Source organism: Mya arenaria, chromosome 2, assembly GCF_026914265.1.
Source record: "Mya arenaria isolate MELC-2E11 chromosome 2, ASM2691426v1".
Classification (NCBI taxonomy): domain Eukaryota; kingdom Metazoa; phylum Mollusca; class Bivalvia; order Myida; family Myidae; genus Mya; species Mya arenaria.
In genome coordinates this window covers 67729620-67754436 of record NC_069123.1, presented here as the reverse complement: position 1 = coordinate 67754436, position 24817 = coordinate 67729620, and the positions used below count along the sequence as shown (strand labels likewise).

The window sequence follows — 24817 nt, the reverse complement described above, 5'->3', positions numbered from 1 at the left end:
TCTAAGTTGTCTATCTGTTTCTTATCCTTTAAGAGGTCCCTTCAAAATCTTGTCATTTCTGTAGTATTTTACGTGTTCTTTACACTGATTTTGAGGGATATTTATATGCACATATTTAGATTTAAAAAAGACGTATAAACTGAGGGCATTCTATTGACTTTAAGTATGTGTATGACTTCTGTTAGTTCACACAAATTCTCACCAAAACTTGTGAACCATTGCAGTGGTATCATCCGTAAGAACTCGTGGTGGGATAAGCTCGTGTTCAGTAAGATCCAGGAGAGCCTCGGTGGGCGTGTGCGCCTTCTCACCACTGGCTCAGCCCCCCTCTCACCCAAAATACTCATGTTCCTACGCTGCTGTGTGGGCGCCCCTGTGTTGGAGGGGTACGGACAGACAGAGTGTGGTGCTATCTGTACTCTGCAGGTCCCCGGAGACGGACAGATAGGTAGGCAACCTTGTATAGAACTGTGATGCCCTGTTTTTTGAGCTTGCCTATTTTACTCATAAGGAAAGATTAAAAAACATAGATAATTTGGTTGCTATGTCACAGTTATGAAACCTTGTGCTTTGAACTCAGTGCTAACCGCCAATTAACACTGACAAGCTATCTCGGGGAACTGCAGGCATTTGTTAACACTTTTGTCCGAACCTACAAAGTGACAATCCCAAGTCATGTATATAAATTTTGTTTAACCAATGGGGAGATTCACATGTCACATGCTAACCCATATGTACACGAACACAGGTGTGCATGAGTGAAATGTGGTATGGGATGGATTAAAACATGAGCAGTATCTTATTGAAATACACCATTTGTCAGAAGTTTAATATTTTGTAAAAGATCTTCTTTTTGTTGTTTTTTAAATGAATTTTATGTAATAGAACAACATTATAAACATTGGTGACCTTAATTCATTAAAACATACTTGCCTGCATGCCAGTAAATAAGCAATTCAACAACATGCTTTCACACTATAGGGTAACTTCTGAACAATAAACTTAATAAAGTAACAATACATTTAAACACCGCTATTCCAAACACTGTTTATCCGAAATTTAATCATTATTTCAAAATTATTTTTCGGTCCCAATTTTACTCCTTCTTTGTTTAACTAAATTTTTAATCAATGATACCAAATCGCTATTTTGAAGTAAAAATTATGGTCCTGATTTGGCATTTTACACCTATTTATCAATCCTTATTTCAAACTTGATCATCTCATTGTTCACACCATACTGCAATAGCACTTGGCCATTGGTTTGAGGCTTTAGATGTCAGTCAAAGCAAAGTTGTCCTTTGTAAGCATAATAGACATCAAACAAAATTGACCTGAGTAAGACTTTAAGATGTCAGACAAAGTTGTCCTGAGTGAGTATTATAGATGTTAGACAAAACTTCCTGGTGTAATCCTTATAGACGTCAAACAAAATGTCCATTAAGCTCAAAAAGTTTTTGTGAATACTGAATCTTTGACAAACAAATATTAATTCAATGTAGTCTTTTGTTTAACAAAATTGGTTATTATCGAGGATTGCTATAATCTACTGTAGACATGGTATGAATTACATTTCTTGTATCCACAGGCAATGTTGGACCTCCTCTGAGGTGTAACTACATCAAGCTGGTGGATGTGCCTGACATGAACTACAATGCCTCAGATGACAAGGGAGAGGTATAGGCTTGATGACATAATTTCTTTTCCTGTACCGTAAACAAGATTCAGGATAAAAAATATGTTTTAATAACATTAATAGGTGTGCCTGCTTTTGAAAGGCAACAAGTGATGTTAAGGATGTTAAGGCCTTCTTGGATTTAGTTCGTAAAAAACTGGATTGCCCTTGCTGTGTAGTACCCCTCTATTGAGGCAACATTGGAATCCACTTGCTGTGTAGTACCCCTCTATTGAGGCAACATTGGAATCCACTTGCTGTGTAGTACCCCTCTATTGAGGCAACATTGGAATCCACTTGCTGTGTAGTACCCCTCTATTGAGGCAACATTGGAATCCACTTGCTGTGAAGTACCCCTCTATTGAGGGAAAATATGAATCCACTTGCTGTGAAGTACCCCTCTATTGAGGGAACATATGAATCCACTTGCTGTGTAGTACCCCTCTATTGAGGGAACATATGAATCCACTTGCTGTGAAGTACCCCTCTATTGAGGGAACATATGAATCTGTGTAGTACCCCTCTATTGAGGAAACATTGGAATCCACTTGCTGTGTAGTACCCCTCTATTGAGGCAACATTGGAATCCACTTGCTGTGTAGTACCCCTCTATTGAGGGAACATTGGAATCCACTTGCTGTGAAGTACCCCTCTATTGAGGGAACATATGAATCCACTTGCTGTGAAGTACCCCTCTATTGAGGGAACATATGAATCCACTTGCTGTGTAGTACCCCTCTATTGAGGCAACATTGGAATCCACTTGCTGTGTAGTACCCCTCTATTGAGGGAACATTGGAATCCACTTGCTGTGAAGTACCCCTCTATTGAGGGAACATTGGAATCCACTTGCTGTGAAGTACCCCTCTATTGAGGGAACATATGAATCCACTTGCTGTGTAGTACCCCTCTATTGAGGGAACATATGAATCCACTTGCTGTGAAGTACCCCTCTATTGAGGGAACATTGGAATCCACTTGCTGTGAAGTACCCCTCTATTGAGGCAACATTGGAATCCACTTGCTGTGTAGTACCCCTCTATTGAGGGAACATTGGAATCCACTTGCTGTGAAGTACCCCTCTATTGAGGGAACATATGAATCCACTTGCTGTGTAGTACCCCTCTATTGAGGGAACATTGGAATCCACTTGCTGTGTAGTACCCCTCTATTGAGGGAACATTGGAATCCACTTGCTGTGAAGTACCCCTCTATTGAGGGAACATATGAATCCACTTGCTGTGTAGTACCCCTCTATTGAGGGAACATTGGAATCCACTTGCTGTGAAGTACCCCTCTATTGAGGGAACATTGGAATCCACTTGCTGTGTAGTACCCCTCTATTGAGGCAACATTGGAATCCACTTGCTGTGTAGTACCCCTCTATTGAGGGAACATTGGAATCCACTTGCTGTGTAGTACCCCTCTATTGAGGGAACATTGGAATCCACTTGCTGTGTAGTACCCCTCTATTGAGGGAACATATGAATCCACTTGCTGTGTAGTACCCCTCTATTGAGGCAACATTGGAATCCACTTGCTGTGTAGTACCCCTCTATTGAGGCAACATTGGAATCCACTTGCTGTGTAGTACCCCTCTATTGAGGGAACATATGAATCCACTTGCTGTGTAGTACCCCTCTATTGAGGCAACATTGGAATCCACTTGCTGTGTAGTACCCCTCTATTGAGGGAACATTGGAATCCACTTGCTGTGTAGTACCCCTCTATTGAGGGAACATATGAATCCACTTGCTGTGTAGTACCCCTCTATTGAGGCAACATTGGAATCCACTTGCTGTGTAGTACCCCTCTATTGAGGGAACATATGAATCCACTTGCTGTGTAGTACCCCTCTATTGAGGCAACATATGAATCCACTTGCTGTGTAGTACCCCTCTATTGAGGGAACATTGGAATCCACTTGCTGTGAAGTACCCCTCTATTGAGGGAACATATGAATCCACTTGCTGTGTAGTACCCCTCTATTGAGGGAACATTGGAATCCACTTGCTGTGAAGTACCCCTCTATTGAGGGAACATATGAATCTGTGTAGTACCCCTCTATTGAGGAAACATTGGAATCCACTTGCTGTGTAGTACCCCTCTATTGAGGCAACATTGGAATCCACTTGCTGTGAAGTACCCCTCTATTGAGGGAACATTGGAATCCACTTGCTGTGAAGTACCCCTCTATTGAGGGAACATATGAATCCACTTGCTGTGTAGTACCCCTCTATTGAGGCAACATATGAATCCACTTGCTGTGTAGTACCCCTCTATTGAGGCAACATATGAATCCACTTGCTGTGAAGTACCCCTCTATTGAGGGAACATATGAATCCACTTGCTGTGTAGTACCCCTCTATTGAGGGAACATATGAATCCACTTGCTGTGAAGTACCCCTCTATTGAGGGAACATATGAATCCACTTGCTGTGTAGTTCCCCTCTATTGAGGGAACATTGGAATCCACTTGCTGTTTAGTACCCCTCTATTGAGGGAACATATGAATCCACTTGCTGTGTAGTACCCCTCTATTGAGGCAACATTGGAATCCACTTGCTGTGAAGTACCCCTCTATTGAGGGAACATTGGAATCCACTTGCTGTTTAGTACCCCTCTATTGAGGGAACATATGAATCCACTTGCTGTGTAGTACCCCTCTATTGAGGCAACATTGGAATCCACTTGCTGTGTAGTACCCCTCTATTGAGGGAACATTGGAATCCACTTGCTGTGTAGTACCCCTCTATTGAGGGAACATATGAATCCACTTGCTGTGTAGTACCCCTCTATTGAGGCAACATTGGAATCCACTTGCTGTGAAGTACCCCTCTATTGAGGGAACATTGGAATCCACTTGCTGTGTAGTACCCCTCTATTGAGGGAACATTGGAATCCACTTGCTGTGTAGTACCCCTCTATTGAGGCAACATTGGAATCCACTTGCTGTGTAGTACCCCTCTATTGAGGGAACATTGGAATCCACTTGCTGTGTAGTACCCCTCTATTGAGGCAACATTGGAATCCACTTGCTGTGTAGTACCCCTCTATTGAGGGAACATATGAATCCACTTGCTGTGTAGTACCCCTCTATTGAGGGAACATTGGAATCCACTTGCTGTGAAGTACCCCTCTATTGAGGGAACATTGGAATCCACTTGCTGTGAAGTACCCCTCTATTGAGGGAACATTGGAATCCACTTGCTGTGTAGTACCCCTTATTGAGGGAACATATGAATCCACTTGCTGTGTAGTACCCCTCTATTGAGGGAACATTGGAATCCACTTGCTGTGAAGTACCCCTCTATTGAGGGAACATATGAATCCACTTGCTGTGTAGTACCCCTCTATTGAGGGAACATATGAATCCACTTGCTGTGTAGTACCCCTCTATTGAGGGAACATATGAATCCACTTGCTGTGAAGTACCCCTCTATTGAGGGAACATATGAATCCACTTGCTGTGTAGTACCCCTCTATTGAGGGAACATATGAATCCACTTGCTGTGTAGTACCCCTCTATTGAGGGAACATTGGAATCCACTTGCTGTGTAGTACCCCTCTATTGAGGGAACATATGAATCCACTTGCTGTGTAGTACCCCTCTATTGAGGGAACATTGGAATCCACTTGCTGTGTAGTACCCCTCTATTGAGGGAACATTGGAATCCACTTGCTGTGTAGTACCCCTCTATTGAGGGAACATATGAATCCACTTGCTGTGTAGTACCCCTCTATTGAGGGAACATTGGAATCCACTTGCTGTGTAGTACCCCTCTATTGAGGGAACATTGGAATCCACTTGCTGTGTAGTACCCCTTATTGAGGGAACATATGAATCCACTTGCTGTGTAGTACCCCTCTATTGAGGGAACATTGGAATCCACTTGCTGTGTAGTACCCCTCTATTGAGGGAACATATGAATCCACTTGCTGTGTAGTACCCCTCTATTGAGGGAACATTGGAATCCACTTGCTGTGTAGTACCCCTCTATTGAGGGAACATATGAATCCACTTGCTGTGAAGTACCCCTCTATTGAGGGAACATATGAATCCACTTGCTGTGTAGTACCCCTCTATTGAGGGAACATATGAATCCACTTGCTGTGTAGTACCCCTCTATTGAGGGAACATATGAATCCACTTGCTGTGTAGTACCCCTCTATTGAGGGAACATTGGAATCCACTTGCTGTGTAGTACCCCTCTATTGAGGGAACATATGAATCCACTTGCTGTGTAGTACCCCTCTATTGAGGGAACATATGAATCCACTTGCTGTGTAGTACCCCTCTATTGAGGGAACATATGAATCCACTTGCTGTGTAGTACCCCTCTATTGAGGGAACATATGAATCCACTTGCTGTGTAGTACCCCTCTATTGAGGGAACATTGGAATCCACTTGCTGTGAAGTACCCCTCTATTGAGGGAACATATGAATCCACTTGCTGTGTAGTACCCCTCTATTGAGGGAACATATGAATCCACTTGCTGTGAAGTACCCCTCTATTGAGGCAACATTGGAATCCACTTGCTGTGTAGTACCCCTCTATTGAGGGAACATTGGAATCCACTTGCTGTGAAGTACCCCTCTATTGAGGGAACATATGAATCCACTTGCTGTGTAGTACCCCTCTATTGAGGGAACATTGGAATCCACTTGCTGTGTAGTACCCCTCTATTGAGGGAACATATGAATCCACTTGCTGTGTAGTACCCCTCTATTGAGGCAACATTGGAATCCACTTGCTGTGTAGTACCTCTCTATTGAGGGAACATTGGAATCCACTTGCTGTGAAGTACCCCTCTATTGAGGGAACATATGAATCCACTTGCTGTGAAGTACCCCTCTATTGAGGGAACATATGAATCCACTTGCTGTGTAGTACCCCTCTATTGAGGGAACATTGGAATCCACTTGCTGTGAAGTACCCCTCTATTGAGGGAACATTGGAATCCACTTGCTGTGTAGTACCCCTCTATTGAGGGAACATATGAATCCACTTGCTGTGTAGTACCCCTCTATTGAGGGAACATATGAATCCACTTGCTGTGTAGTACCCCTCTATTGAGGCAACATTGGAATCCACTTGCTGTGTAGTACCCCTCTATTGAGGGAACATATGAATCCACTTGCTGTGTAGTACCCCTCTATTGAGGCAACATTGGAATCCACTTGCTGTGTAGTACCCCTCTATTGAGGGAACATATGAATCCACTTGCTGTGTAGTACCCCTCTATTGAGGCAACATATGAATCCACTTGCTGTGTAGTACCCCTCTATTGAGGGAACATTGGAATCCACTTGCTGTGTAGTACCCCTCTATTGAGGGAACATTGGAATCCACTTGCTGTGTAGTACCCCTCTATTGAGGGAACATATGAATCCACTTGCTGTGTAGTACCCCTCTATTGAGGCAACATTGGAATCCACTTGCTGTGTAGTACCCCTCTAGTGAGGCAACATTGGAATCCACTTGCTGTGTAGTACCCCTCTATTGAGGGAACATTGGAATCCACTTGCTGTGTAGTACCCCTCTATTGAGGGAACATATGAATCCACTTGCTGTGTAGTACCCCTCTATTGAGGCAACATTGGAATCCACTTGCTGTGAAGTACCCCTCTATTGAGGGAACATTGGAATCCACTTGCTGTGAAGTACCCCTCTATTGAGGGAACATATGAATCCACTTGCTGTGTAGTACCCCTCTATTGAGGGAACATTGGAATCCACTTGCTGTGTAGTACCCCTCTATTGAGGGAACATATGAATCCACTTGCTGTGTAGTACCCCTCTATTGAGGCAACATTGGAATCCACTTGCTGTGTAGTACCCCTCTATTGAGGGAACATATGAATCCACTTGCTGTGTAGTTCCCCTCTATTGAGGGAACATTGGAATCCACTTGCTGTGTAGTACCCCTTATTGAGGGAACATATGAATCCACTTGCTGTGTAGTTCCCCTCTATTGAGGCAACATTGGAATCCACTTGCTGTGTAGTACCCCTCTATTGAGGCAACATTGGAATCCACTTGCTGTGTAGTACCCCTCTATTGAGGGAACATATGAATCCACTTGCTGTGTAGTACCCCTCTATTGAGGGAACATATGAATCCACTTGCTGTGTAGTACCCCTCTATTGAGGCAACATTGGAATCCACTTGCTGTGTAGTACCCCTCTAGTGAGGCAACATTGGAATCCACTTGCTGTGTAGTACCCCTCTATTGAGGCAACATTGGAATCCACTTGCTGTGTAGTTCCCCTCTATTGAGGGAACATATGAATCCACTTGCTGTGTAGTACCCCTCTATTGAGGCAACATTGGAATCCACTTGCTGTGTAGTACCCCTCTAGTGAGGCAACATTGGAATCCACTTGCTGTGTAGTACCCCTCTATTGAGGCAACATTGGAATCCACTTGCTGTGTAGTACCCCTCTATTGAGGGAACATTGGAATCCACTTGCTGTGAAGTACCCCTCTATTGAGGCAACATTGGAATCCACTTGCTGTGTAGTACCCCTCTATTGAGGCAACATTGGAATCCACTTGCTGTGAAGTACCCCTCTATTGAGGGAACATTGGAATCCACTTGCTGTGTAGTACCCCTCTATTGAGGCAACATTGGAATCCACTTGCTGTGAAGTACCCCTCTATTGAGGCAACATTGGAATCCACTTGCTGTGAAGTACCCCTCTATTGAGGGAACATTGGAATCCACTTGCTGTGTAGTACCCCTCTATTGAGGCAACATTGGAATCCACTTGCTGTGTAGTACCCCTCTATTGAGGGAACATTGGAATCCACTTGCTGTGTAGTACCCCTCTATTGAGGGAACATTGGAATCCACTTGCTGTGTAGTACCCCTCTATTGAGGCAACATTGGAATCCACTTGCTGTGTAGTACCCCTCTATTGAGGGAACATATGAATCCACTTGCTGTGTAGTACCCCTCTATTGAGGGAACATTGGAATCCACTTGCTGTGAAGTACCCCTCTATTGAGGGAACATTGGAATCCACTTGCTGTGAAGTACCCCTCTATTGAGGGAACATATGAATCCACTTGCTGTGTAGTACCCCTCTATTGAGGGAACATTGGAATCCACTTGCTGTGTAGTACCCCTCTATTGAGGGAACATATGAATCCACTTGCTGTGTAGTACCCCTCTATTGAGGCAACATTGGAATCCACTTGCTGTGTAGTACCCCTCTATTGAGGGAACATATGAATCCACTTGCTGTGTAGTTCCCCTCTATTGAGGGAACATTGGAATCCACTTGCTGTGTAGTACCCCTTATTGAGGGAACATATGAATCCACTTGCTGTGTAGTTCCCCTCTATTGAGGCAACATTGGAATCCACTTGCTGTGTAGTACCCCTCTATTGAGGCAACATTGGAATCCACTTGCTGTGTAGTACCCCTCTATTGAGGGAACATATGAATCCACTTGCTGTGTAGTACCCCTCTATTGAGGCAACATTGGAATCCACTTGCTGTGTAGTACCCCTCTATTGAGGGAACATTGGAATCCACTTGCTGTGTAGTACCCCTCTATTGAGGGAACATTGGAATCCACTTGCTGTGTAGTACCCCTCTATTGAGGCAACATTGGAATCCACTTGCTGTGAAGTACCCCTCTATTGAGGCAACATTGGAATCCACTTGCTGTGAAGTACCCCTCTATTGAGGGAACATTGGAATCCACTTGCTGTGAAGTACCCCTCTATTGAGGCAACATTGGAATCCACTTGCTGTGTAGTACCCCTCTATTGAGGCAACATTGGAATCCACTTGCTGTGTAGTACCCCTCTATTGAGGCAACATTGGAATCCACTTGCTGTGTAGTACCCCTCTATTGAGGGAACATTGGAATCCACTTGCTGTGAAGTACCCCTCTATTGAGGCAACATTGGAATCCACTTGCTGTGTAGTACCCCTCTATTGAGGCAACATTGGAATCCACTTGCTGTGTAGTACCCCTCTATTGAGGGAACATTGGAATCCACTTGCTGTGTAGTACCCCTCTATTGAGGGAACATTGGAATCCACTTGCTGTGTAGTACCCCTCTATTGAGGCAACATTGGAATCCACTTGCTGTGTAGTACCCCTCTATTGAGGGAACATTGGAATCCACTTGCTGTGAAGTACCCCTCTATTGAGGGAACATATGAATCCACTTGCTGTGTAGTACCCCTCTATTGAGGGAACATTGGAATCCACTTGCTGTGTAGTACCCCTCTATTGAGGGAACATTGGAATCCACTTGCTGTGAAGTACCCCTCTATTGAGGGAACATTGGAATCCACTTGCTGTGTAGTACCCCTCTATTGAGGCAACATTGGAATCCACTTGCTGTGAAGTACCCCTCTATTGAGGCAACATTGGAATCCACTTGCTGTGTAGTACCCCTCTATTGAGGCAACATTGGAATCCACTTGCTGTGTAGTACCCCTCTATTGAGGGAACATATGAATCCACTTGCTGTGTAGTACCCCTCTATTGAGGCAACATTGGAATCCACTTGCTGTGTAGTACCCCTCTATTGAGGGAACATTGGAATCCACTTGCTGTGAAGTACCCCTCTATTGAGGGAACATATGAATCCACTTGCTGTGTAGTACCCCTCTATTGAGGCAACATTGGAATCCACTTGCTGTGTAGTACCCCTCTATTGAGGCAACATTGGAATCCACTTGCTGTGTAGTACCCCTCTATTGAGGGAACATATGAATCCACTTGCTGTGTAGTACCCCTCTATTGAGGGAACATTGGAATCCACTTGCTGTGTAGTACCCCTCTATTGAGGGAACATTGGAATCCACTTGCTGTGTAGTACCCCTCTATTGAGGGAACATATGAATCCACTTGCTGTGTAGTACCCCTCTATTGAGGGAACATATGAATCCACTTGCTGTGTAGTACCCCTCTATTGAGGCAACATTGGAATCCACTTGCTGTGTAGTACCCCTCTATTGAGGGAACATATGAATCCACTTGCTGTGTAGTACCCCTCTATTGAGGGAACATATGAATCCACTTGCTGTGTAGTACCCCTCTATTGAGGGAACATTGGAATCCACTTGCTGTGTAGTACACCTCTATTGAGGGAACATTGGAATCCACTTGCTGTGAAGTACCCCTCTATTGAGGGAAAATTGGAATCCACTTGCTGTGTAGTACCCCTCTATTGAGGCAACATTGGAATCCACTTGCTGTGTAGTACCCCTCTATTGAGGCAACATTGGAATCCACTTGCTGTGTAGTACCCCTTATTGAGGGAACATTGGAATCCACTTGCTGTGTAGTACCTCTTTTATATTGTTAGAAATTATTCTTACTATCAAGAAATGTTTTTTATCTCTGTTTAATATTTCTTATGCCCTTGTCCTAATGACGTTTTCTTTTGTGTATTCAGGTCTGTATCAAAGGACCAAATGTGTTTAAAGGCTATATAAAGGATCCAGTGAAGACACAGGAGGCCATCGACGAGGATGGATGGCTCCACACCGGCGACGTTGGACAGTGGATGGATGTACGATGTTTTCTTTGTTTCAACTTGTCAAAATATTTATTAAGAAGTGATACAAAGCAAAATAATACAGCGCAACAAACAATTTCTTGTATGTATCACTATCAGCATGGTGCAAGAATTAAAAAAAATATGAACATGTTCATTTGAAGTTTTTTATAATTCATCAGACATGTAGCATTGTAATGAACAAGCCCGTATGTTACACTAGTGCTTTGCATATACATTTTCAACAAGCCCTTTAGTATAAAATCTACAATGTGAGGAAGTCAAGAAAGCATTTTACAGGGCTTGTGGCCTTGTGCTTATTGTGGCCACTACACAAACAACACTTACAAAAACTAAGTGGGCATTTAGTACAATTCATATATCTTTATTGATATACTATCACCATCTGTTTAAAATGATTTGCATTGTACAAAGTGTTTAAGTGATAAGTCATTTGTTGTTTTATTTTAATCAAAAGCAATATGTGATATTTGCTTGTTGACTGAGGAAACCGAAAATGCGAGACAATTTCTTTAATACTTGCCTACATTCATTGAATCACCTACAGAATGGTTGTCTAAAGATCATCGACCGTAAGAAGAACATCTTCAAGCTGGCGCAGGGAGAGTATATAGCTCCAGAGAAAATTGAGAATGTGTACGTACGATCCCCACACGTTGCTCAGGTCTACATTCATGGTGACAGCCTTAAGGTAAATGAGGGTAGTAAAATAATTACCAGTGAAAGGTTTTCAGCATTTATCTTTTTTCAAACAAAAAAGTGGACATGTTGTCAATTCCTTAGTGTCGATGGTGTTTTGTATTACAGGTTTTTTTTTTAACCTTGGCCATAACTCAAAATTCATAGAAAAAATTAAATGAAACTACTTGGCACAGGTGTTGCAAGAGACAATAAAAAAAATTGCAAGTCTCATAGCTCATATTTAATAAGGTTAAGGTTTTAATTATCCTTTATCCACTGAAAAACACAAGTCGAGAAGTGGCTTTTGCTTACTTTAATTTTTCTCATATCCACCATCTAAGATTATTTTACTATTGATCAAAATATGGCAATATGACGACAGGTAGAATGGATAAACAATACACTCATAACATTGTCTGTTACAGTCATAGTCTGTAATAGTCTGTATGAAATTTCGTCGGACCTCGGCTCCCGCCGGTAATAAATGGCGAGGTCCGGCAATTGCATATTGTGGGCCTGCGTGTCTGGCAATAATTTTGGGGGAAATCAGTTGTTTAATAATTATGTCTCAAAGTTGATTCTTGTTAATATAATTAACTAGCCTATGTTTACTTGGTCAAACCAACATAAATTTCAGGGCTTTCAATTGACCTGGGTTTTGGACACACAGAAATCGTAAATGACCAGAAATGATGCATCAATAATTTGTACTATGTGTCAGTTTTGACCCAGGAGAATTTCAGTGCAAGAGTCTGTATCATTTGAAAGCAGCCGCACGGCAAGCTCTAAATGTTTGTTAAATCAATTAAAATCAAAAGAAATTAAATGCCGAAGTGACAAGTGACTATCGATCTGGAATCTGACCGGTTACCAACTCAAACTCAATGACGTAATAACTCCGTTCATTTGGCTTTTTCGCTAAGTACCATGGTTCGAAAAACAACAAAGCTAAAACATATTTTGTTTTCTTCTTTTTTTATATCTTGTCTTACCCAGTACTGGAAATTCAAAAGTATATTTGTATTAGTTCTTAATGTGTAACAGAAAAAAATAACATTTTTAGCTCGACTATTCAAAGGATAAGGAGGGCTTTACTACTCGCCCCAGCGTCGGTGTCCAGTTAAAGTTTTAGGGCAAGCTGGGATTTTCTCTTGTAGCTTCATTACCCCATATTCAATTGACTTAATACTTCACACAGTTGTTTAGGGCCATCATATAATGAGGTAAGATAACTCCATATTATCTTTTATACAAATTATGGCTCCTGATTGACTATGGAACTTAGGTTAAAGTTAAAGGGCAGGTTGGGATATTTATTAATAACTTCTATAACCTTCATTCAATGGACTTAATACCTTACACAGTTGTTCAGGACCATCACACAATGAGGTTACATAACTCCATATAATCCTTAATACAAGTAATGGCTCCGGAATGACTTAGAAACTTAGGTTAAAGTTAGAGGGCAGGTTAAAGTTCTATACCCTGCATTCAATGCAGTTAATACTTCACACAATTAATGACGACCATCTTACAATAAGGTCACATAACTCCATTTTAACCCTAAATACAAATTATGGCCCTTGATTGTGTTTTTGTTTTTTTTTTTTTTTTTTCTTCTTCTAAGTTCTTTTGACAGGCACATTTTATATTCTTAACCAGGTTTTCATAAAGGGAAAACAACTTATTAGAATGATACTTAGCATGGCTCCTTCCAAGACAAAAAATATAAAAGTTGTAAAAACATTTAATCTGTGAGAATTCAGCTTTAAATTAAGTTTCAAAAGCTATTAAACAAGAATAGAAAGCATGAACGTTGCAATGCCATCTTGTGACAGATAAGAACTATTATTTATGAAAAACGGCAAAGAATTTATATAACAGACAATTAAAGATCTGATTTTGAACCTTGAAAATCAAACCTCAAGGGTCATTGACTCTTGGGTTATAGACCCTGTTGAAAGCCCTGACTTTCAATTAAATCATGATCATTCATCAGAGGTTTGATAATGATAAATCTAACGGTATGGTGTGCATAGCATCATCACTCTGGTTGACGAGAATGACTAAAATGTACACAAAATATTTCGGACCTGCAAAAACTGGTCAGTCCTGCAATGTGATAATGACTTTTTTACAGACTTCTGTAACAGACTCTATTTTCATTATAGGAAGAGATAAAGCAATATTTCAATGTTTCAAACTCTCAATGTAACATTAAGCTCTAGTATGAGGTATTGAATACTGTCTTATATTACAGTCAAGCCTCATAGCTGTCATAGTGCCAGATCCAGACACCTTCCCGGCATTCGCCAGGGACAAACTCGGCCTGTCTGGGGACATGGCGGAGCTGTGCAATAATGAGGTAGGTAGTCTTTAACCCAGTGCGTAACCTGTAACCTAGTGGGTAGGGAAGTGGAAAGAAAAATGTGTGTATGTGATACAAACAGTGCCCGAGTCATTTACAAGCCTTTATGACATTGTGACTAACTGTGAGAGGTGTGTATATGATACAACTGGTTCCTATGCCATTGACAAGCCTTTATGACATTGTATCCAACTGTTTGGGGTGCGTGTACTGCTAGGTAATAACATGTTATTACTTTACAACTTTTAACTTGTTTGTTCTGTAATTATTTTAATATACTTCGCAAACATCTGCATGACTGAAGCGATTTTCTTCATGCCTCTTTGTGAGATGTGTGTGTTCTTCTAGGTATTTCTCCATGTCTAACCATATGTTTACCCCCTCCCCCCACCTCTACTTTTCTGCAATTAATAGAATCATCATTTCAAGTCATTATTTTCTGGGGAAAGTCCATGTATTTCTATCTGTATTATCATATGCCTAACTGTGAGTGGTGTTTTTGTTTTCTAGCAAGTGAAGAAGGTGATCATGGAGGACATCACATCAGTCGGCAAGAAGGCAGGACTAGCTTCATTTGAACAGGTAAAGGATGTGTCTTCTTAAACAGGGTTTGCACAGGCCTTAAAATCACGTTGAATTTGATAGCTATCCTTAAAAAAAATCCTTGAATCTAGGAAAAAATTATAAAATCCAAGAAAAGTACTTACTTTTATATAGATAAATTGAATTTCAACGAAAAGACTAAAAACCTAAACAATCTTGTTTTTTTAGTCAATTTAATGAGTTAACATCTTTAAGAAACTGCAAAAAACAACAAGCAAAACTGGTAACAGAATGAATAATTATACTTAATAAAAATAGAAAATAGTCCTTAAAAAGTCCTTGTATTTCTGTAGTTGAAAATCTGTATGAACCATGTTAAATCTCTGTATTTATAGCTATGTATGCATAGTTATTTGTTATTTGAAAGATTTAATGCTTTTGGCTGATATAAGGTATTGATGTTGACAGAATGTATGGCAAGCTTTGTATGAGCATGTCACATGTGCAAAATCGAAAAAATTCAAAATTTTATATATGATAATAAAATTATGCATAATACTAGCAGTTTCCAATTTAATAAGTTTTAAATAGTTGATTGTGTTGTCAAGTTAATAAAAAAAATTTATATGAAACTGATAGTATACAATTAAACTGATAGTATACAATTATACTATAAAGAGAAAATATCAAAACAATGTAAGTATTTTAACATGTTGTTCTTGTTGTTTTAGGCCAAAGCAATTCACCTCTATCCCGAGTTGTTTTCGGTTGAGAATGAACTCCTTACCCCGACTTTCAAGTCCAAGAGGAATACACTGAAGGTCTTCTTTAAAAAGGAGATTGAAGAAATGTATAAAGATCTACCCTAGACGACTCATTCATAGTTCATGTGCGACTGGACCTGTTCAGTTTTGGTTTTTTAATATAGATTATGTGTGTTCCTATTAAACATGTATTGGCTAGTTTGATTAAAGCAGTCTGTCTTAAAATTGTTACATACCATAAATATCCTATTAAAATCGCTGGGAGAAACCTGCACAAGAAATAAGAATCTTTTTTCCCCATTCAGAAAACTTAAAATTCGCTAGATTCCATGATCAGGCATGTAAAGAGTAAAAAAGCAAAGTTCAAAGACAATATGCATAAATTGAATTGAATCATGGAGAAAAATTGTCCAAAGCTTTTAAATACAAAAATGACTCAAATTTATACCTTATCTACTAAGATAGTGGCACATAGAACATACATTACTACAATATTGACTAGTTTTCACCTTTTGATGCCCGTGAACGTGAGTACTCTGCCTGGTTTTCCATTTCTGGCTTCATCTTTGTCATTCATGGAGGGATTTTTAGTTGGCACATGTTGTCAAAATGACGACGGGTTGCTTGCAAGAATCACGTCCTTTCCTCAAAGTTCAAGGTCACACAGTTTAATAATTATGGAATGATGCATATCCAGTATAGTTGGTCAGTTTTGTTGTTAACTTGTCATGCGCAAAGTGATTTTAAAATAAACTGCCACACATTTTAGTATAAAGGGGATTTGTTGACCCTCGTCCCCACCTCAAAGGTCAAGGTCACAATTACTAATTAATCATTATGGAATGCTGCATATGTTCATATACAGTCTAGTTGGTTGTCTCCAAGCTGTAACTGTTTCATGTAGGAGGGATTTTAAAATAAATTGGCACATGTATTTGGTTCATGAAGGCAATGTTTCACGTGCAAGACCAAAAGTTCCAAGGTCACACATACATGTAAGTTGAGCCATTATGAAATGCTCCATATATGTACATACAGTATTCATAGGCTGTAACTTGGTCATGCAAGGGTGGCTTTAACATTAATTGGCAAATGTGTTCAGTACATAATGAGTTCAGTACATAATGATGTATCAGATGCAAGACCCACGTCCTTACCTCAACATTCAAGGTCACACTTTGAGTTTACTCATCATTATGGCATGCATGTTTAATAGGACATTTATGGTAAGTAAGGGTGTAATATAGATGTGAGTACTGACTAAGTGTGAGATTATATCAGGAATATTAATATTTATCAATAATTACTGCTATTCATTCACTCTGTGTTATTCAAGTATTCGACATTAATTTTTGTTTTCTGGCTATTACGTTCATATATATATACGGCACAGTCATTTTGATATTAGAAGATCCTGACACATTATTAAACGGCAATGTCCCTGTATTTCAAATTAAAGGAACAGTGTTGGACTCCATCTTGACCTTTATTAAAGTTCTTATTTGTATGTTATACATGCATGGTGTTTGTGTGCTGACCAAATATTCTTGTTCACTTCGTTTGTGAATGTATTGAGTGATATACGCAGTGTCATTTGCATTTGTCATTAATTATATCATATAGTATATATATGTATGTCATTAATGCATATCAAAGTCTAATGGCAGTATTTATTTGAAATGTTTTGATGAATTATTTATCTGTGACTACAGACACTGGTCAGTAAGCCTGCATTGGAATCTCCACGAGTTTGCTCATTTAATGTTGTTGGACTTTGTATCCACAATTTAATACTTATCAGTATCTCATCCTCAAATTATGTAGTCACATATAAACTTTATTATTAGTATTGTACCTAACCATAGACTGCTTTGGTAATTATACCCCCACATATATCTCTTAGCAGCCAATTGTATAAAACTGGTTAAGTCTTTAGTTTGGTCAAAATATTCATTGATTGGTCAATATTTATTTGAAAATTTAATATCAACCAATCAAATCATTGAAAAGTTCAAACCAGCCTAAAGATAAGCTGTGTACAAATGATCAAGGTTTAATACAACTGGCTGTTAGGGGCTATATAGGAGTTGTTTAGAATAGCTAAAAAGTAAGTCACAATGGAAATGAAAATTTGTTTAACATAAATTATTACTAAATGTACAAAGAACTCATTTTGTCTGTAATACAACACCATTGTTCTGAAGTATGATTTGTGTTCTGTAGAATCCAGGGAACATTCATGAAGTTATCATTGATTATGTGAAGTTCACCTTTATAGACCTGTGAAACCAATAATGGGCACAAATTAAAAGGATTACACACTGTTTCACAGTTTATATTGTTTTCGTATATGGAAATTGTTCTTTGGATATTTACTCGGGTTTTTTTTTCTATTTATTTCAATCTTTTCTTTATATCTAAATGTATTTATATATCAACGTAAAATGGAAGGTTGAATATGTTTAATATTTTATACAATAGATGTAGACAATGTCTTGTACTGGTAAATGTTTCTTTTGTCTAGTATTCATATATTCATATATTCAGTGTCCTTTTGGATATATGTAGGAGTTCACTTCCTCCATCAAATGTTTAAGTACTGAAATAGAAATACTCCCATTGTTAACAATGATTGGCTAGTTTGACTACTTTGATGCCAGATTAATATTATTCTTGTTGCTAACTGGAAGTTTTGTTTCCATTATAAATGTATGTTAAATGCTAGTTAGATGTTCAACGCTTCATTATTTTAAGCTGGTGCATTTACGTTAATGGTTTGGCAAATACATTTTTGAAAATGTTAAGATTTTGTGTTTTATTGATCATAGCAGACAAAAAATGCTCACAGGAAAATTGATTCCCACTAGTTTTACATTGCGTTTAAGCCATCTTTAGTGTATACTTTGTCTGTCATAGTACATAGTACTTTTCTAAAACCTTCACGATGTAATTTAACTGCTAAAGTTTAGGGCCGTATACATTTAGCAAAATTCCTATGGTTCATTTATCACCAGTACTGTTTAACTTCAATAATTGCCACACTCTCAGCTTGGGTCAGTAATTTGTTCATATTCACGAATAAAGAAACATAAAACTTGTTGCAGTAGACCTCTTAAATAGAAGAGATAGCTTTTATATTCACTGGCGGATCTGTGCTCTAGTGGTAACACAGTTGACTGTCAATCCAGGGGTCGCAAGTTAGAATCTCCGGCCGAACTACTTAAAAATTCTTCTGGCATTGTGTTCCGGAAGGGCCGTTTAATGGGGTTCCAGTGTGACGGTGCTATAGACTTGTGCACTTTTAAGAACCAGGGTAGCTCTAACCAGGGTTACATTCTGTCTGAGCACTATGCTCCAAAAAACATAAAATGACTAACAATCTTCTGGGAGCACTCACCCAATGGGCAAGGCAAAACATTTTAATGTCTGTTGAAAGAATGGTAATATTGTTGCAGAGGCGACGTATTTGTCAACAAATGGCGTCGAACAGTTTAAATCTGTCGCAAATGGCACAAGTACTGCTGATACAATCGGCCCGAGTGCGAGTATAAATAAGCTTTCACTCATGTTTACTAAACCTGACAATCGGCCCGAGTGCGAGTATAAATAAGCTTTCACTCATGTTTACTAAACCTGACAATCGGCCCGAGTGCGAGTATAAATAAGCTTTCACTCATGTTTACTAAACCTGACAATCGGCCCGAGTGCGAGTATAAATAAGCTTTCACTCATGTTTACTAAACCTGTTTTGGCTTCAATGTTGACAAATTCTGATAAAAATCGTGAATTGTATAGTGTAACATAATACCTGTTACAAATAAATGCCTTAGTGGTCAAGCAAAAAGACCTAGCATCCCAGATGTCACGGAATAGAATTGTAATGCCAATCTAAATTTCATTGGTTTTAAGCTCCCCTAAGAGAGCAAAAGGTTGCTGCTTTTTCCGTCCATCTATCCATTTGTCAAACCGTCACACCCTTGTCTGGAGAATAACTTCAAAACTACTGATGGGATTTAAATATGTCTTGGCTTAGAGATAGGTGACAATGAGAGGTGCAATGCACGAGAACCATAATCCTATCGTACATATTTATTAAGTTATCTCCCCTTAACCATTTTTTTCATTATTGGCGCTTGTCCAGGCAATATCTTGGAAAATGCTAAAGGGATTGAGATGAAACTTGAATTATAGATAGATTGAAATAAGAGAAAGTGCATAACCCAAGAATCATAATCAAATCTTTCATATTTATTTAGTTATCTCCCCTAAATCTTTTTTTTTTTTCATAATGGATGCTTGTCCAGGCCATCTCACATCTTCATGAGGGATTTAAATGAAACTTGGTGAATGATGACAAGAAAAGTAGTACAACGAATAATTATCATATTTCTATTTAGTTTTCTCCCCTTAATGATATTTTTTGATAACGGTTGATTTTTCGGGCCATATCTTGTAATGTTCTTATGAGATTCAAATGAAACTTGGTAATGCAATACATAAAATGTTTGTAGATCCACATTCAGGCTATCATGAAATGTTCCTCTTCTACTGGTATTTGTAAGTTTCAATTGCATGGAGTGATCAAGGTCAGCTATTGAAATAGCAATTAACATTTATAGTAAAGTCTTCGAAAACCATCTCCGAAACTGCATGGCCCAGACCCATGATATCTTGTATGTAGCCTCATTTATTGGTAAGTAACTGCCTACATTCATAGCAACCAATGATTTCCTTAGCAACCAATGACTTCCTCACCAACCACTCTTTTCCTAAGCAACCAAGGACCTCCTTAGCAGCCACTGACCTCCCTGGCAACCATTGACTTGCTTTACATCCACTTACTTCCTTAGCAACCAATGACCTCCTAAGCAACTACATTTAACATATATCCATAGCAGACTATGACTTTCTTAGCAACTTATGACTTCCTTGGCAACAAATAAGAACCAAAACTACTTACAGTCATAGCAACCAACGACTTCCGTATCAACCAATGATTTCGATAGCAAAAAATGACTACATCAGCAACCAGATGCTTCCCTGGCATCCAATTACTTGGACACTGCCCATGATCTCCCTGCTATGTCCCTAACAAGCTGCTCGCGTTAACCACGTTCCCCATCTCCTCATTCCGGATATGGTTTTCGTGCCTCCCGTTCCACTTCTGTTGACTCTGTTGCTGCATCAGTTGCCTCCACCTACTCCCGCCAGTCTCAAGATAAGAACAAGAAGAGGAGTGTCAAGCAGACTGCATGCTCCCTGTCAGTGCAAAATGAGGAGTTCACGCTTGAGTTTCTCTAAAACAATCATGTCCTGTGGAACCTGAAGATGACGGACTACTGGGGGACTGACAAGAAAGGCAATATATTGGAGGACCAGGCACAGCGGATGGGAAAGACTTCAGAACTCCGCAGATGATGGTTTAGGACAGAGACAACCACACCAGCTCACTTCCAGGGACCGCACAACGCTGGCAACACGCCACTAATACGCCTGTTGTATCAAAGCTATCAAACGTCAGACATACGTCAATATGCGTCGCAGATATGTCTGATATAGGTAAGATTTATTTTGAAGTAACCATCTCACACAAATTTAACCATACAGTACACCTCCATGCCGACGTATCTCGACGGATGAATTACCTCTAGTGTATTTAATGTAGGTCTAGCGTTTATCTGTAGTATGCCTAACGTATGACTAACCTACGAAAAGGACGTCGGCATACGCCCTAAATTATATTGCATGCACATACATTTATTTCGGCCTCTGCAAACAACAACGTATGCCACCTTATACCTGCGTGAATTTAGCGTTATAGCAAATGACATACCTTATTACAACTTATGCTAAACGTGAGGTGAATATTTACATACGTCGGCAAAAGTTACTGCTATACGGCTGCGCCATTATAACTGCGACCAATAAGATTTGCACAACAGTAATTATATAAAAGCTTGTAGTTTGTTTCCCCTACAGCTTATGTTACCCAAATATTTAAAAATGTTTATACTATTTAGACACTAAATGGCATACGCAAATACCACATTGGACAGTGGCTTATACTGGAGAAATGCAAATGTATGCAAGCAACGTATTTAGTGCATGATATTTGATACATCCTTAGATGTCCCCTCGAGTATTTTAGAACATGTTTGTCATGTTGATTATGTATTCTGCTGCAAATTAGGTAAAGTGCCTTTATGTTCTTAACAGATACTGCACATTTAAAACCATGAACAGGTACAGGGGCGGTTTCAGGATTTGACGTTAAAGAGGGCGTATTTGGAGGCGGGACGTGCTTACCTTCACCCAGGAACGGGTGGACTGGACTGGAGTCCGGAATCTCGCTTACCTTTGAACTGAAATCCGTTTCAATAATCTATATTTATATATTAAATAAAGTTGTTTTTACTATTCCAATTTTACCAGGTTTAGCTTCAATGTGTAATAAGTGACTTACGACGGTCCCTATATCGTTGGGTGTACATTTCCCTTACTACTATAGGTGTAAATGTGAAACGGGTTAGTCCGTGGGTTCTCTCCGAGAACAAAAATGTGCATGTAATGTACTCCTTGATAATGTTGTCTTAGATCAGATTACATTCGGACTTGCGCGTATCTTGAGACCTGGAAGCATTTTGCCTGTATTTCAGTGCATAGACATGCCGTAAGAAAATGATGGTGCATGCAACCAAAACTGTTTTGTGCATAACTTACGCTCGCACCCAAAATATTTTGACTTGTAAAATCGGTTTTGTGAGACTAGCCTGTACATCAGAGCTGTATGTCTTAGTGACAGCCATGGACCGAGAATTGCCCGTAGCCTTTGTGACAGGCTTTTAAATTAATTAGGATTTTACAATTCAAAATCTAAATTTTACTTTCGTTGCACATCATTAATATAATTACTTATTGCAGCCCTACCCCCATAATTCCTATATTGAAACGGAATCGAAGCCAACCTGTAGTACAAGTGTTCTTTCAAAGTACCACATTCTCCGAAATTCGAGTTAAATCCAAGTAACAAAAATATCAGATGAAATATAAATCATACCAACGTATGAACATTTACACAAAAAGAACAGCTGCACCACGGCAGTGTCGACAGCTCATTGTCTCAGCACCACGATAAGTGATGATGTGGTGGAGATGGCGGTTAGTACAGGCCTGCTATAGTCATAAATATGTGAGTGTTCAGTGTGTGCTGGTATACGATACGCTCAGTTAACTAACAGTCCCGATTGTTCAGAAAGTTGTTAAAGTTAACAACGTGATTAACGACGGTGTTGTTAACTTTCAAGTCGTTACTGCTCTTAACGTTTAATGGACACACTTGTTATCTGCCGTTTTCGTAACAATGTGTTAGACAATTGGTTCAGCTGATCTTGTTTTGTTTGAATATATTAAAACACCATCAAACATTTCTCGTTTAAAAGTTAACAGCGATGTCGCTTATCACGTAGTTAACGTTAAAAAAGTTCTAAGCAATCGGCCCGTTGGGTATATTCAACCTTTAACTTTAGACAGAGAAAAAACGCAACTCACATGCATTCGGAACACCTCGGCCATTTCCAACGAAAAACGACCTCGATTGAGAACGACGGGCCGCGGTCTGTTGATATCCACTTGCGATGCGCTTACTGAAGAGTAACAATTGTATCACACAAGCACGACCTTTTTAACACTATATTTCGATATGAACCCTGCTCTGGCACCTTGTATACTCGATTCATTAGGATGTTTGCTACTAGTATTATTGCATCTGAATTTTCCATCAATTAGGTAGGAAATTTTGCAAGTTTACAACAATTTGTTTTGTAACCGGCATTGTTTTCGCCCAAGTTTTCTGTTAGTGTATACTACAACTTGGGATTTTGTTTCGGTGTATTTTGTGTAATTTTCTTTTTTTAAGTATTACATAAATTTCTCCTTTAATAATCATGATAAACTTACGGCAATTAATTTGGCAAAATGGAGATACCTAAACCTGTAATGCATAGATTCGTTAAGAAATGCCATGCTTTTATGATCTAATAAACGGACTGTTATACTTAAGCAGTTCCAAAAAGAAGAAAAAAATGCCAGGAAAAAGAAAAAGGTATAACATTCTTGTTTTCTGAATTTTCAATATTTTTATTGGAATTAACAAAGTGTAATGTTCCAATATCATTAAGCACGATTTAAAATAACCAGCATCTGAGCTACATCGCTACCGTTAGTTAGACTGAAACGTAAATACGCTAACTACAGTTTTACATGCTTGTTTTATGATCATATAAACTATTTTAGTTCTTATTTTATACAAATAAATCAAACTTAACCAAATACTGTTTTTGAAATCATGTCTATTTTTCAACAAATGGGTTTGTTAAAACAGTAAAGTTTTCATCAAGATGGAGTCTACCTGCATTTCCTCTGATTTCGAGATACGTAACCAAAGTCCGCCTATAGCTTTCTCCACCAGTTCTATAAATGTATTGTCCTTAATCACAATGATGTCGTCAACTGTTTCATCTGGAACCGTAATCAAAGTCTACCGGCCACTTTCCTGGCACAAAAACGCCGTTTACGCCTTCTGTATCAATGTTATCTATAATATTCTTCAGTGCGAGAACTCTGTAGTGAGACCCAACGTCTGAGGGAAATATACTTCCGCCTGACCTCTTGCCTGGCCCGTGCTTTCCATACAGTTCCGCCTCTTTCCAGTCGTCAACAATATTCGTACCAGCTTGGAGCCGGGAACCGTAGCCAAAGTCAGAAAACGTTCTTTTGTCGACGGAGCGTTTGCCTGGCCCGTGCTTTCCGTACAGTTCCGCCTCTTTCCAGTCGTCCACAATATTCGTACCAGCTTGGAGCCGGGAACCGTAGCCAAAGTCAGAGAACGTTCTTTTGTCGACGGAGCGTTTGCCTGTCCCGTGCTTTCCGTACAGTTCCGCCTCTTTCCAGTCGTCCACAATATTCGTACCAGCTTGGAGTCGGGAACCGTAGCCAAAGTCAGAAAACGTTCTTTTGTCGACGGAGCGTTTGCCTGGCCCGTGCTTTCCGTACAGTTCCGCCTCTTTCCAGTCGTCCACAATATTCGTACCAGCTTGGAGTCGGGAACCGTAGCCAAAGTCAGAAAACGTTCTTTTGTCGACGGAGCGTTTGCCTGGCCCGTGCTTTCCGTACAGTTCCGCCTCTTTCCAGTCGTCCACAATATTCGTACCAGCTTGGAGTCGGGAACCATAGCCAA

The 24817-nt window shown here is 39.7% G+C and overlaps 1 protein-coding gene across 2 annotated transcripts in view; it reads left to right on the top strand.

Moving 5' to 3' along the window:
- Positions 1-18386, top strand: part of LOC128202839 (long-chain-fatty-acid--CoA ligase 1-like) — a 57164-nt gene extending 38778 nt beyond the window's left edge. For both annotated transcript variants that reach the window (XM_052903996.1, XM_052904004.1), the window contains 7 exons: positions 225-448; positions 1588-1676; positions 11104-11220; positions 11774-11917; positions 14168-14272; positions 14786-14857; positions 15550-18386. In XM_052903996.1, the coding sequence (XP_052759956.1) occupies positions 225-448; positions 1588-1676; positions 11104-11220; positions 11774-11917; positions 14168-14272; positions 14786-14857; positions 15550-15687 (889 nt within the window). In that variant the 3' untranslated portion in view covers positions 15688-18386. The remainder of the gene's footprint in view (positions 1-224; positions 449-1587; positions 1677-11103; positions 11221-11773; positions 11918-14167; positions 14273-14785; positions 14858-15549) is intronic.
- Positions 18387-24817: the final 6431 nt, after the last annotated feature.